This window comes from Dermacentor variabilis, chromosome 1 (genome assembly GCF_050947875.1).
Source record: "Dermacentor variabilis isolate Ectoservices chromosome 1, ASM5094787v1, whole genome shotgun sequence".
In the NCBI taxonomy this organism is placed as follows: domain Eukaryota; kingdom Metazoa; phylum Arthropoda; class Arachnida; order Ixodida; family Ixodidae; genus Dermacentor; species Dermacentor variabilis.
In genome coordinates, this window is record NC_134568.1 from 220,265,377 (window position 1) to 220,278,085 (window position 12,709).

The 12,709-nt window shown below is 41.3% G+C and overlaps 1 protein-coding gene across 1 annotated transcript in view; it reads right to left on the reverse strand.

Moving 5' to 3' along the window:
* The window catches only part of LeuRS-m (Leucyl-tRNA synthetase, mitochondrial), an 80,564-nt gene that overhangs the window by 48,520 nt on the left and 19,335 nt on the right, over positions 1-12,709 (reverse strand). The window contains exon 7 of the mRNA XM_075669341.1: positions 3,909-4,052. Coding sequence (XP_075525456.1) covers positions 3,909-4,052 — 144 coding nt within the window. The remainder of the gene's footprint in view (positions 1-3,908; positions 4,053-12,709) is intronic.

Genomic DNA, 12,709 nt, shown 5'->3' on the forward strand with positions numbered 1-12,709 from the left:
ATGCACTGCATACAGCACAGCTTCGACCTTCATGTGCTGAGGTTAGAAGCTGCAGCCTTATCCCCAGCAATTAATTACTAAGCAACTAATTGGCGAGACAATGTATGGAATGGCTAATCCAAGGACAAAGAAAGGCTGTATTCAAAAGGAACACACAGCTAAAGATTACTAGAGAGCATCTGTGATTCCTTATGCGAATGGAGCAGCTTGAAGAAAATAGACGAAAAGCTATCAGAATGAACTGCTTGAGCCAGAATAACATTATACAGGGATGATAGAAAAGAAACAAGAACACTGCTGACTAGCACCGTTTTCTTTCTGTAGTCCCTCTGTAATGCTACGCTGGCCAAACCAGTCGATGTGCACCAACTAGTCCAGGAAAATGTCAAAAACGTGCATTAGGACATCTCCAGTGGCCAAGGAAAAGAAAAGATGTGGCTTTAAACACTGCAATCGATAAGGTGACTGTGCACAAGGTGTGGTTATATAGAACTGCACTCTCATGTGGCAGCGTCTAGGTTGGTCAAACCAGTGCGACCTCGATGATTACCTGAAAAAGCATAAAAATCAAAGTATATAAAGATACAGATGGAGAATTAGTTGATCGTTGCCATGTGTACCCCTGACTGCCATATTTTAAAAGAAAGGTAACATTATATTGTGACTTCATCTAGTATAATTGGGTGATTGTGGAGGCCGATGAAACTTTGCATGGTGACCTGGATCCGGTTAAGCGCACTGTCAATTACATTGACAGAACAGCATAGCATTTTCTTGAATGGCAACATGTGTGATCATGTTTGTGCATATGTGAGAGGGGTATGCTATCTCGGTGCATCATCGTGTGGTTTTGCAATTAATGTGGTTCACAAAAGTTTAATTTACCATATTTTATTATATGTATATTTTTTATGCTCTTTGAGCTATTTCTGGTTTGTTTATGATAAAGGGCTACCCATATAACAGCCAGCTTGCTTTGCAATAAACAGTCACTGAAAGTTGCATTTGTGTTCGTCCATATTTGTTTCATCCTTTTCTTGCTTGTGCTACACACAGCTACATATTTACACTAACCAGCATGCTCGCATTGCTTACTAAAGATTTTTCGCAATTAAGTTGTGGAGTTCACATTGGTTGACACAATAAAACTCACCAAAAAGTTCAAAATTTTCAGTCTGCTTTGGTGCTGCCTGTTTTTAATTATGCTGAAGATGCAATGTATGTTGTAAAAGAAAATTTTCAGCAAACATAATTTGGGCCTGAAAGGGAATCGCACACTCACATATGAATCAACTCCTCTTTTTCTATTTCCAACAGTAAAAACAGGCCTGACTTTTTCTCTTATACATAAATACAATAGAACTTCATTTTAGACTCAAAGGTGACTGGAAAATTATTCCAATAAAATGGAGTTTAAGCTAAAGACAATCCCTATTATTATAGCGCTCTATAATGTGTACAGTACAGTTTGCAATACCGTATCTCTGAGCACTAGTGCAGGCGTTACCATGCATTTTTGGAAGTGCTGTCTCGGAAATTAGACATCACCTAGTGAATGCAGTTGGAGCACCTACAGTAGGCATTACCAAGTCATGACTGACAGCTTACCACAATCCTTGAAAAGAAAAGTATACGATCCTTACATACCGGTACTTACAGACCAGTACTTACATACGCGGTAGAAACTTGGAGGTTAACAAAGAAGCTTGAGTAGAAGCTGAGGACCGCACAAAGAGTGATGGAACAAAAAATGTTAGGTGTGTAGCATTAAGAGACAGAAAGACAGCGGTGTGGATTAGAGAACAGACTGGGGTAGCCGATATTCCGGTTGAGATTAAGGGGAAAAAATGAAGTTGGGCAGGAAAATAATGTGTAGGGAAGATAACTGGTAGTCTATTAGAGTTACAGAATGGGTGCCAAGGGAAGGAAAGCACAGTCGAGGATGGCAGGGAACTAGATGGCGCGATGAAATCTAGAACTTTACAGGCATGGCGTCAGCTGGTGCAAAACAAGGGTAGTTGGAGATCGATGGGAGAGGCTTTCATCCTGCAGTGGACATGAGAGAGCCTGATGATGATGAGTGAACATGGCTAGTTTGAGCTGGGAACACAAAGAGAAGGTCAAGCACACTGGTGTACATCTGTAGATTACGTATAGTAACCTATGGTCATAGCGGCAGCTACCGGTGGCCACTGTGCCTGACTGCATAACACGGCAGTGCCCCAGGTCACCCATTTCAATACAAAATTAACTCTTATTACTTGCTCTCGGTCATGACTGCAGGAAATAAATAGTAAAATCGCCCACCGCCTTCTTCCATCTCATGCCAAGGATAAAGTATTAGTGACAGTTTGTCATTACTGAAATCAACCATTTGTTAGGCTTAAAGGGACACTAAGGGCAAGTAGCAAGTCGATGTGGACTGTTAAACTACCATTCCAGAAACCTCGCAGCGCTTGTTTCATGTCAAGAAAATAATTAGTTTAAGAGAAAATTGTGTCTGAAGGGTCCGCATACCTTGAGCGCAATTTAAATCGCCCGCCCCTAAGCGGGGAGTGGTGACATTGCATACGCGATCACCGCCCTTTACTGCCATCAGTGAGTAAAATGGTGCCCGAAAGAGGGCGCTACGGTTTTCTGCGCAAAATGCAAATGCGCGGCCTTGGAGAAACCGAGCCAAGACAGAACGTTGGCTTCGCCGCTGCAGCTGCTCTTGGTCAAGTGGTGTGGACCCTTTGGAATCCTGTGACATCACATGGAGGTAGCATTCTCTGCTACTTGCAGTTTGTGCGAGTTTCGCGAGCCAGGAAAACCAATGCAGCACTACGCAACAACGAAACTATTGAAATGCGAAAGTGCGGCCAGTGCAGATTGGAGAAAACGAAACCTCTCGACTACCTGCATCATTCTCAAGGGTCAGTGAGCTTTTTTTCTAAAAGATAGAATAGAACTGGGCAAGTAGCATTTTCTTTCGTCTTATAAGTCAATACAATTATTTTTTATTATGAATTGTTGAGTACTAGTGACAGAAATATAATGAGTGCCTTCGTCATTGGTCTAGTACTTGAATGTCCCGGGGGTCTCAATTCATGTCCTGCATTTACCTTTATTTCTCTATTACTAAAGCCCTGTTCGCAATAATATTGACGTCTTAAACATTCTCGAGCACTAATCGATCACTTTAGCTTGGCTTAATATTTGCCTTTATTGTTCCTTTAAGATGCCAGTGAGCCCTGAATGTGTTTTGATTTCTATTTATCCGATGGCGCCACAATACTTAGTGCTGGTTATATGTTGACAATGCGGAATGCTCTAAAAGCATAATCCTCACCACATACTTAATTCACTTTACTGAAGCACAATATGCAATGACAGCATGCTAAATCTATTGTGGCATGACACGTTACTTTAGTAACACATCACATATCATGGGCTTAACACATCATCTATCATGGTAACATATCACGTAGTGTACAAAGCTAAAATGCTAAATTTCCATGATGTGCAATTTTACAATGCCTAGCAACACATAGGACTTTGACCTTTGGCTCAGGTCTGTCGGAAAGGCAGTCCATGAGACTTATAAATTTTGTTTCACAGTTTTTGGAGTCCAAATTCGTGGGAGCTTTTCATGATTAAAATACATGAATATCTGCAGGGTCAACTCTATAGTTTGAATTATCTATAATTTCATATTAGGAGATTTTGAATTAATGGGGTTTCACTGCATGCTACACTGTCCAAAGGCACAGCTTTCTCTTCAGTAGAAATTCAGCATTAATGCTAACAATCTTGCTGGGAAATGTGATTGGAACAAATGCGTTGACCTCACAACAGCCAGCAGACTAAGACTGCTTGCAAGCAGGAAGCCTTACGTAATAAAACAAGTGAATAAATAAAGAACATACCTTGGAAAGATAGGTAGTGCGAATGAACCACTGCCGGAGGTTTTTCTTTTCCACTTTGGCACCCGAACGCCAGGAGCGGCCTTCAGCATCTACCTGCTCATCTGCCAGCACTGTCTGGTCCACAGGGTCCCAGTGCACAACCGCCTGCACCATTAAAGGGCCCTTCACCAGGTCTGGCCATTTCGAGCTGACAAGGGCAGAGCATACAATGCGCGCTAACGATCGTTTTTGCGAAGTATTACATTGCTATGTGCCGCAGAAAGATCTGAAATTTCTATTCGAACGCCGTTTTCCCTTTCCCTCACGGCGACCGCACTCCAAGCCGGACAGCGACGTACTCGTGTCCCTGCGCCTACGTACTCGTGTCCGCAGTGTGACGTCAATCATTGAGACACGTGACTTTGAGAATTATTCAAGGCAACATCTGTTATTTGTGTGATCTGTTGCTTGAATTGACGAATTGAAGTTTAGAGAAATAATAAAACACACAAACGGAATGGCTGCGTGTTTTTCGTTTTACTTTGCACTGAAGCAAGAGAGATGTACTTCCGCTTCGTCTGCTTGTTCCCACGGTCGTGCAGTCACATGCGCAGGTACCGAAACTATGCCCTTTTCTACCATGTTCCAGCGCGTGATCATGCTCTGCAATCCGCTTGTAATGCTGTAATGCTGCGATCACTGGAATGAGGACGCTTCTCCAAAGCTGCATTCACCCAATAAAAATGTTTATTCTCTCTCTTTCTGCTTGTTCTGCCTCAGCATTCATGTAGCACTGAATTATACCGCTAGTCATGTGTCCTTGTGCACAGCACGCAAAATTGTGCTGGGCGAAACGAGACAATCACAAGAGGTCGCGCACAATGCTCTCAGTGAAAGTGCGCAGCACCGAAAAAAATATAAAAAAAGCAACAAAAAAAATGAAGGCGGGGCCCGTGACGTATGCAACGCGCGATCCTCGAGGTCCGGTATGGGAGAGCGCAGGGAAGGAATTTCGTTTGCGGAGGCCAGATGGGGCGAGTGGAGAGAGTGTCTCGCTTGGCAGTGGAGCCCGCCTACTGAAATCATGGGTTTGTGGCATTAAAATATTTCTATCTCGGCTATTACGGAGCCGATTTGAATTTTTTTTCGGCAGAACGCTCCCTAGAGGACACATAAAAACTTCCAGCATATAACCATAATTTACAACGGGGCCTGGTTAGGTGCCCCTAAAGTTCAGTTCAGTCTACATTTTACCACAAAAAGCAATTATGAGTTAGGAAATGGACCGATCCTGTTCATTTGTCACACTTATGCATGGCATAATTTTATGTAAAGAAAGATGGACTTGGACACCATTGGCATCTTAAATTAAAATTAAATTATGGGGTTTTACATGCCAAAATCACTCTCTGATTATGAGGCATGCCTTAGTGGGGGACTGCAGAAATTTCGACCACCTGGGGTTCTTTAATGTGCACCTAAATCAAAGCACAGTGGTGTTTTCGCATTTCGCCCCCATCGAAATGCGGCCGCCGTGGCCGGGATTCAATCCTGCGGCCTTGTGCTTAGCAGTTCAACACCGTAGCGACTAAGCAACCACGGTGGGTACCATTGGCAACTTCAAGCAATTTACTGCGCAAAGCAGTTGATGGCACAACACTGCCGTGATAACAATAGCTGTCATATGACAATGGCAGCAGGACAAGGACAGCTCCATGATGACAAACATAATGACAACAATGCAACAATGAAAATAAGGACAGCACAACCAGGTCATGCTGCCAAACGGCAATCATGCGTGCATTCTACTGCTGCCGTCCCACCATTGCACTCCAGCAACACTAACGACTAGTGCACTATTCTGCTCTCTGTGTTACAGAACTGCACTAAATACAAAACATTCATACTAAATATAAATATATCCACATTATTAAGTTTCATGCTAACATGTAACTTGCTTTTGCTTGCATTAATGTAACAAAAAAATTGATGACCACTTTATAATTTCCAACACTGCTAGCACAGCTGGCCATTTTCAGTTACAATATTTGCAAATGTTGCAGAACAATAGCACAACTTTTATTTTAAGCCCGCACTGAAGTAGTCATCTTATTATTGCACTTAACCCTTAAACTGCCACTCCCGAGATAACTTGGAGACTCACCCTCGCACACTGCCTGCTACCCCAGATTAGACTTTTTCACTTTAAGTGCATTCCCAGCCTCTATCGAAGTAACTCATGCACAAAATATTACAAACCCATTGTGCAATATGTGGAGAGGCCAGCTAAACAAATAGAACTTTTAGATTAAATTTCTGACAGTAGGTGCAGCACATGTCTTGGTGCTCTGTTGCTTCATCTCAGCAGAGCAGTCATAGTGAGTCAGCATTATGTACGTCTTCATTTTGACAAATGAAGAAATTTATGAACTGTTGATGAATTCTGACTTGGCTGAAAGCAGTGATGAGGAACCAGCATCTATGCTCGCTGAACCAACATTTGAAAGAAACCTGGCACAGGGTCAGCAGCAGCCATAGAAAGCCTCGGCAGTCATAGGGTCAAGTACTCCCTACCCCAAATCCTACCTAGAATGCTTACTTCAGAAAGGTACATGAGCAGCCACAAAGTGCATGATATTGACAAATCACAAATTTATGGGAGCTATTGATATATTTTTTTATTATACAGCACGTGAAATGGTAGTATGCACATTGCCGATACTACTATTTAGAACGCCAGCTTACATTCTGCAGTTGAAATGTTTTTTCAACATTCTACAGTTAAAAGAACATTGATTTTGTCTAGCCATAAATTATTTTGTCAGGCTTCAGTGAATGTTAATCACCAAAACCTTAACCACAGAGAAAGCATGCCAGAAAATTTTTCGCAGATTTAAAGCATTATCTCATTTCACACTAGCACAAATATAAAAGTAAGCTACTACTGGGTTTAATACTTGTGTGATCAGAAAGTACCTTCAAATGGCTGTTGGGGGAACTTTAATGGGAAGCATGCATTTAGTCAAATATGATAAAACAAATAATAAACTATGTAATGAAAGAGGATCACAAGTAAGAGGAATGCAAGAGGGGAACACGAGGAAGGAGAAGTATAGGTGAGCTCCAAAGGTAATGAAGAGACAACACAGGAAAAGCATCAGTCCCTTTCAGTTGATCTTTATTTCTAGCACTTCTCATGCTTGTGCACCTCTTTCATTACAAATATAATGTTTCATTTAATGAATGATATGTAATTTGAGATATGTGGAAGCTTATGCCAATAAGAGTTAGTATTCAAAATTCCACATGTAAGTTGTTGCATAGTGTGCAACACCTGTAACAAAATGGCACTGTGACTTCAGTAGAATTTGTCAAGACACCGTATTTTCTGTGATAGTATGCTCTTCAATAATGCTTGCTGGGAATGCTATCAACTTACATTATTTTAATGTCCCCGGGCGTACAACATGAACTATAGTTATCTGATATAATTAACTTAAATGACAAGTTTTACAGAAGCAGTGAAACAAACATTTGGTCAATTGAAATTCTTCTCATCATGTTGTACCTGCACCCAGAAGCACTGAACTGACATTCTTGAACTACCAATGCAACAGTAATGTGTGGACAGTAATGTCTTTTAAAGGGAAGAACTGTTCTGGCAGTCTAAGCCCAGCTAAACTTGCTGTGATTATGTAGATGCTGCCAATGGCTGACAATCTCCAAGCTATTGGCAGTAAAGGAAACTTACTTATTGTACATGCAACTGGTTCCTACCACGCTATAGCTCGGAGTTAAATGATGTGCAGCACGACAGAGACTAGAGCCGGAAGAATCTTCAAGCAGGTAGTATTTCAATGTGATGCACATGAGCAGACTAGCAGAAATCGCCCTTTGACCCCTTTGTGATGTTCCCACTCCTTCCTTTATGTTATGGACACTGGAGGCTGTGGAGGCGTATGCGATTCCACCTAATAGTCTGCCGTCTAGACAACCACACGGTGTTGTGTTTCTTTTTCCCATTAATAATGCTTTGGTCACTACTTGTGGCATTGGCATAATGACTTGATAAACACAGATTGTCTCAGTTAGCTTACAATAAAGTTGGTACAGCATTCATGCAGAACCCACCCCAAAATTTCTTGAGCTGACAGCAGTAGCGTAGCAGTAGCGTAGCATGCAGCATAGTGAGTGGAGGGAGTACCTTTTAGTGAAACATGTTGCAATTTTAAGGTACTGCCTTTCATAGCTGATTGAAGTGTATATGTCCTGCTTGAGCCGAATGAATATGTGAAAATCTTTTTACATAGTTGGACAACGAGGTGCTTGGACAACAATGGGCCATAAACTCTTGTCACTGCCCAGGCGGCGCGTTAAAGCGAAAACTAGCAGCACCTTGCGCGGCAAGTTGAGTCAACTCTGGCACAAAGGAACCAGTCTGCCTACATTGTGCTAGCATTGAAACTGCATGTGTGCTCTTGCTTAGAGCAACAGAAATGGTGCGAATTTTGCTTTGTGACTTCAAGCCAATAGCCAAATTATTCGCTTCCACCTACGACATATGCTGTACACAGATGGAGACATTCTTGGCATGAAAGAGCGTGCCTTTTCTTTTCTGCTCAAGTAGCAACATTCGAAGTGATGGAAACACACATCAAGTGTTTCTTGGGATGTCGCCCCCACCATATGTGAAGCTATGCTTTCACATAACAATTCAATAGAGTCTACGAGCACGACTCGGCTCGGTATTCGAGTAACTGGCTCCTGTGTGGCGCTGCTTCAACACTCTTGCGAGCCCTTCATTTTCACTTACATTAGTGTGCTCAAAGTGATTAGCCGCTTCTTGAGCTAATGCACAGAGGTAATGATGAAGTGTGCCCATTACATTCACGCCACTGAAATGTCTATGCATTTTGCTGGATCGCTGCTACTCCAGCCACACTTTGAAGATAGCAAAATGGAAAACTAAGATTCAGGGCCATGTGAAGGGAGACATAAATTCAGATTTTTGTAATACACGCTGCCTCACGGTGGACTTCTAACGCATTATTATCATGCATTGCAGCGCTATCGCAAGTCGGTGACAGGCGTTATGCTAACCAATGGTAATTGAAAAATTTGAACGGAATTAACTCATCTCGAGTTATCGTCTTGAATGAATCAGCCCAATTAGCCAGACAGCTCCTGTCCAAGTGAACAGCACCTCCAAGACATAATATACCTTCACCGGATGCTGAAGTAACAGGAGCCTGCCCTGGCCGCCAGCGTGAGAGCAGAGAGGCGATGAAGCCTATGAAGCATCGGTGGGGGAACCGAGCGAGGAATCACATTGCCCGGAGAAACGATCTAGAGAAGACATGTATTTTATGTTAATCTTGGTTTATTAAACAATTTCTCGCCCTAACATGGCAACAAGGACATCTTAACCAAGCCTCTTCAGACAGGCAAAAGAATGATACAAACATCCGGCAAGGCCATTAGGAATGTCAACGTACAAGCACAAAGAGCACAGTCACTAGTGATTTGTGGACTGCCAAATAAACAAGGCCCACGACACGAAACATGTGTCGCCTCACATGTTTTAAAAAGATGTACTATTCTGTTATTGAACACATCAATACCATGCTCTGCCCCAGCCAGTTTCAAAGCCACAAACTGCACTGTCTTACAAGGTGCCTACTGTCCCATAGTTGCGCTTCTACTGCGACAGGTGGTGCAATCTATTCCTGCAAACTCCACTGTCAGGAGCGTATAAGCTTGGTCTGGCCGCATGCATCCAGAAAGGATAATGCTGGCCTTCATCTCTTGTTGATTGAAATGTCATCCCACTTACAAGAAGCCAATGTGGATAGCGTCATGAACAGCTATGCAGATGCTGCCTTGCGCGCTGCAAGGGCACTTGCCAGAGCGTGGCGTGTTGCAGCACTCAATGTAAAACTTTTATATTGATGTATTTGCTTCTGCAGGCCACAAATGCACATGTGCATCAATTTTCGTCCTCATCTTGGGCACTGTGCTTGTTGAAGTGTGTTCCACATAACTAAATAAAGATTAACATAGCACTTCCTCTGCACATGTTAAAATGACAAACCTAGAATAAGCTATGACAACCCTTCTGCCCACATTAAGATAATTCCAGGCACTACCACACAAGAGCACACAACCAAAATTTAAGCAAGGCAGTCAGCAAAACTTTAGTGACTACATGATCCTGCACTATGGATGAGTCCACATAACTTGAGCAGATGACAGTCACTAAAGAACAAAAGTGCAGAATTGAAAATATATTTTGCTTTTCCAGGCAGTGGTATTTTTATCTATATTATATAGGGTCAAAAGAATGATAGCATTGGTAACGATTTCCTTGCATTTTGTTGTATCAAAATAATAATTTCTCATGATGTGGTCAGAAATCTGCCCCAATAGTTGTACCATGTCCCCAGTACACTATCAGGTTCACTAAAAGATGCTGGGGATTTGAAGAAGCCTCAGCGAAGCATGAGTAAACTTTAAAGCTCTATTGTGCATCCTCTATGGCGCACAGCTGAGCAATAGTCTACTAATATTTGGCTCAGGTGTTCATCTAGTATGGTTTATTTGCCATGTTATAAAAATGTTGCAGGCCCCATTGAGTATGGCCTTGATAAGAAATAGGTCAAGTTTGCAGCATTTCACTTGATGCAAACACCGACCTAAAGTGAACAGCAATATATAAGCTGGCCAGAAAGAAATGCAAACAGGAGAAAAACAAACCCTACCACACATTTCACTTTTCACCATAAACCGAAGTGTATGACATGGTCATCATTCATTAAAAGGTGTTATTTTGGGAGGTTAAACATGTTTAACGGCCAGTTATACTTACATGCCACAATTTTATTTCAAGCAACAGACTCTTTTCCTAATTCACAAGCATGAGCCTTGAAATTAACTTTAGCCAAAGTAATGGCGACTTAATTATCTTTAAACAGGGACAAAGTGCCAACTGTATTTTCTTATGTTTCAATGATGCACCTGGATTCATAATGGGAGCCAAATTAACATTGTCCACTTTATAAAATGCACTAGCTGCACACATAGCCCATAATTTAAAAATTGGCATCAGTTTGGGAAGCTGCATTGCAAGAAAGCTGGCTTAAAAGTTAGGAGAAGGGACCTATTACACATGAGAAGTGTTCTAATTTGTTTACTGTTGGTAATGTTTGATTCCAGCCTGTCTGAAGCCAGAGAGATTAACAATCAGCATGACATAAAATGTGGAGAGAGAAATGTTAATAAAAACAGCTCTCACTTATACTTAATGGGGAGCATGACGACATAGCGATGCCTCTTAGATGGCTGCTTGACATGCTGTAGCCCCCAAATATCAAGTATGAATCTGGTTCGGACCAATGTCAAGCACCCCAGCAAACAAAGAAACGAAAAGATATGTTCAGCTTTGTTCTCATTTCTATTTTGCTTATTATAAGCAATGATGTTCCCTGCCTTCATAATTGAAACACTGCAGCTTATGCTACAAAATAATGCATTCATATTATGAGAAGCCAACAAGCAAAGACAGCAACGAAAACACAGGGGAAATTACTTGTACTTACTAATTGAATTCATGAAATGATTGCACGCATAATGTAAAGACATAGGTTCATTCCCCACCTGCGGCAAGTTGTTTTTTCATCCACTTTCATTGCCATTATTTATCATTTCTTTAATTCAATTAGTAACTACAAGTAATTTCCTCTATGTTTTCCTTGGTGTCTTTGTTGGCTTCTCACGATATGATTAATAAAAATCGGGCCCCTCGGTTAACGGCCTTTCTTCTCATTCTAAAATAATGCAGTGAAACTTTAGTGCTTGCCTGGCTGTTTGGTGAGGAGTTTCGCCAAACCACAGTACGTCTTCAGCTGAAATCGGTAATGCTGTGCCAACGCCACAAAGATGAAAGCCTTCATCAAGAATAAAAAATGACACATCTGCTTTCTTTCTTTTCTTATTATTTTTTCTACAGCACTGAACGAAACATAATTTAAAATCTGTACACAAGCATGGGACAACAATCCAAGGTTAACAACACAAGTTTTATGCTTAGTAGAAAAATTTACGCTGTCTTCATATGCATTCATTTTTGCTCATTTTACTTTAAACAATGTTGTACCAACGTACACAACTTCTGTACCATGAATTTTTTTTATCTTATCACTATACTATCATGTTGACAGGCTGCATACAAATGTGCGCAGCCTTATCCAAAAGTTTCCAAGTTACCACACATTTGACTAAAGCAAACTCCAGATCATGCTATACTGCTGGCATTTTCTTCTGAGCACTGCAAAACTCTGGAGGGTGATGAGTACTGTTGTTTTCACTTTCTATGGCTTTAGCCTTCCCAGACCCAACAAAATCTGTGACACAATACCTTTTGAAGTCAGTTTATACTGTCAACCAGTTTCTTATCCACCTGAAAAACTAGTACTTGCTTGATCAGTTTAGCACCTTTATGTATGTGGACAAAGAGTCAATTTCTTCAGTTCACATAAAAGCGTATTGTTTATCTAAACACAGCAGATTTAACATCAAATCACGGTTCGGTTCATTGCTTTCACTTTTCATCCTGAACTCCCACACCATCTGGTATCATTTCAAATGCACGACACATTTTTTTTTTTTTTAATGTTGGTAATGATGCACGGTATGTCTCATGTGGAATATCAATTTTCTTGAAAACCAGTGGCAGTTTAAATGCGTGTCATTTAGTTCCACCTGCATCTAGCTTAATGTTACAAAAGAATCTTGAGCATATCATGTCTGGTTTAATTTTGCAAAGG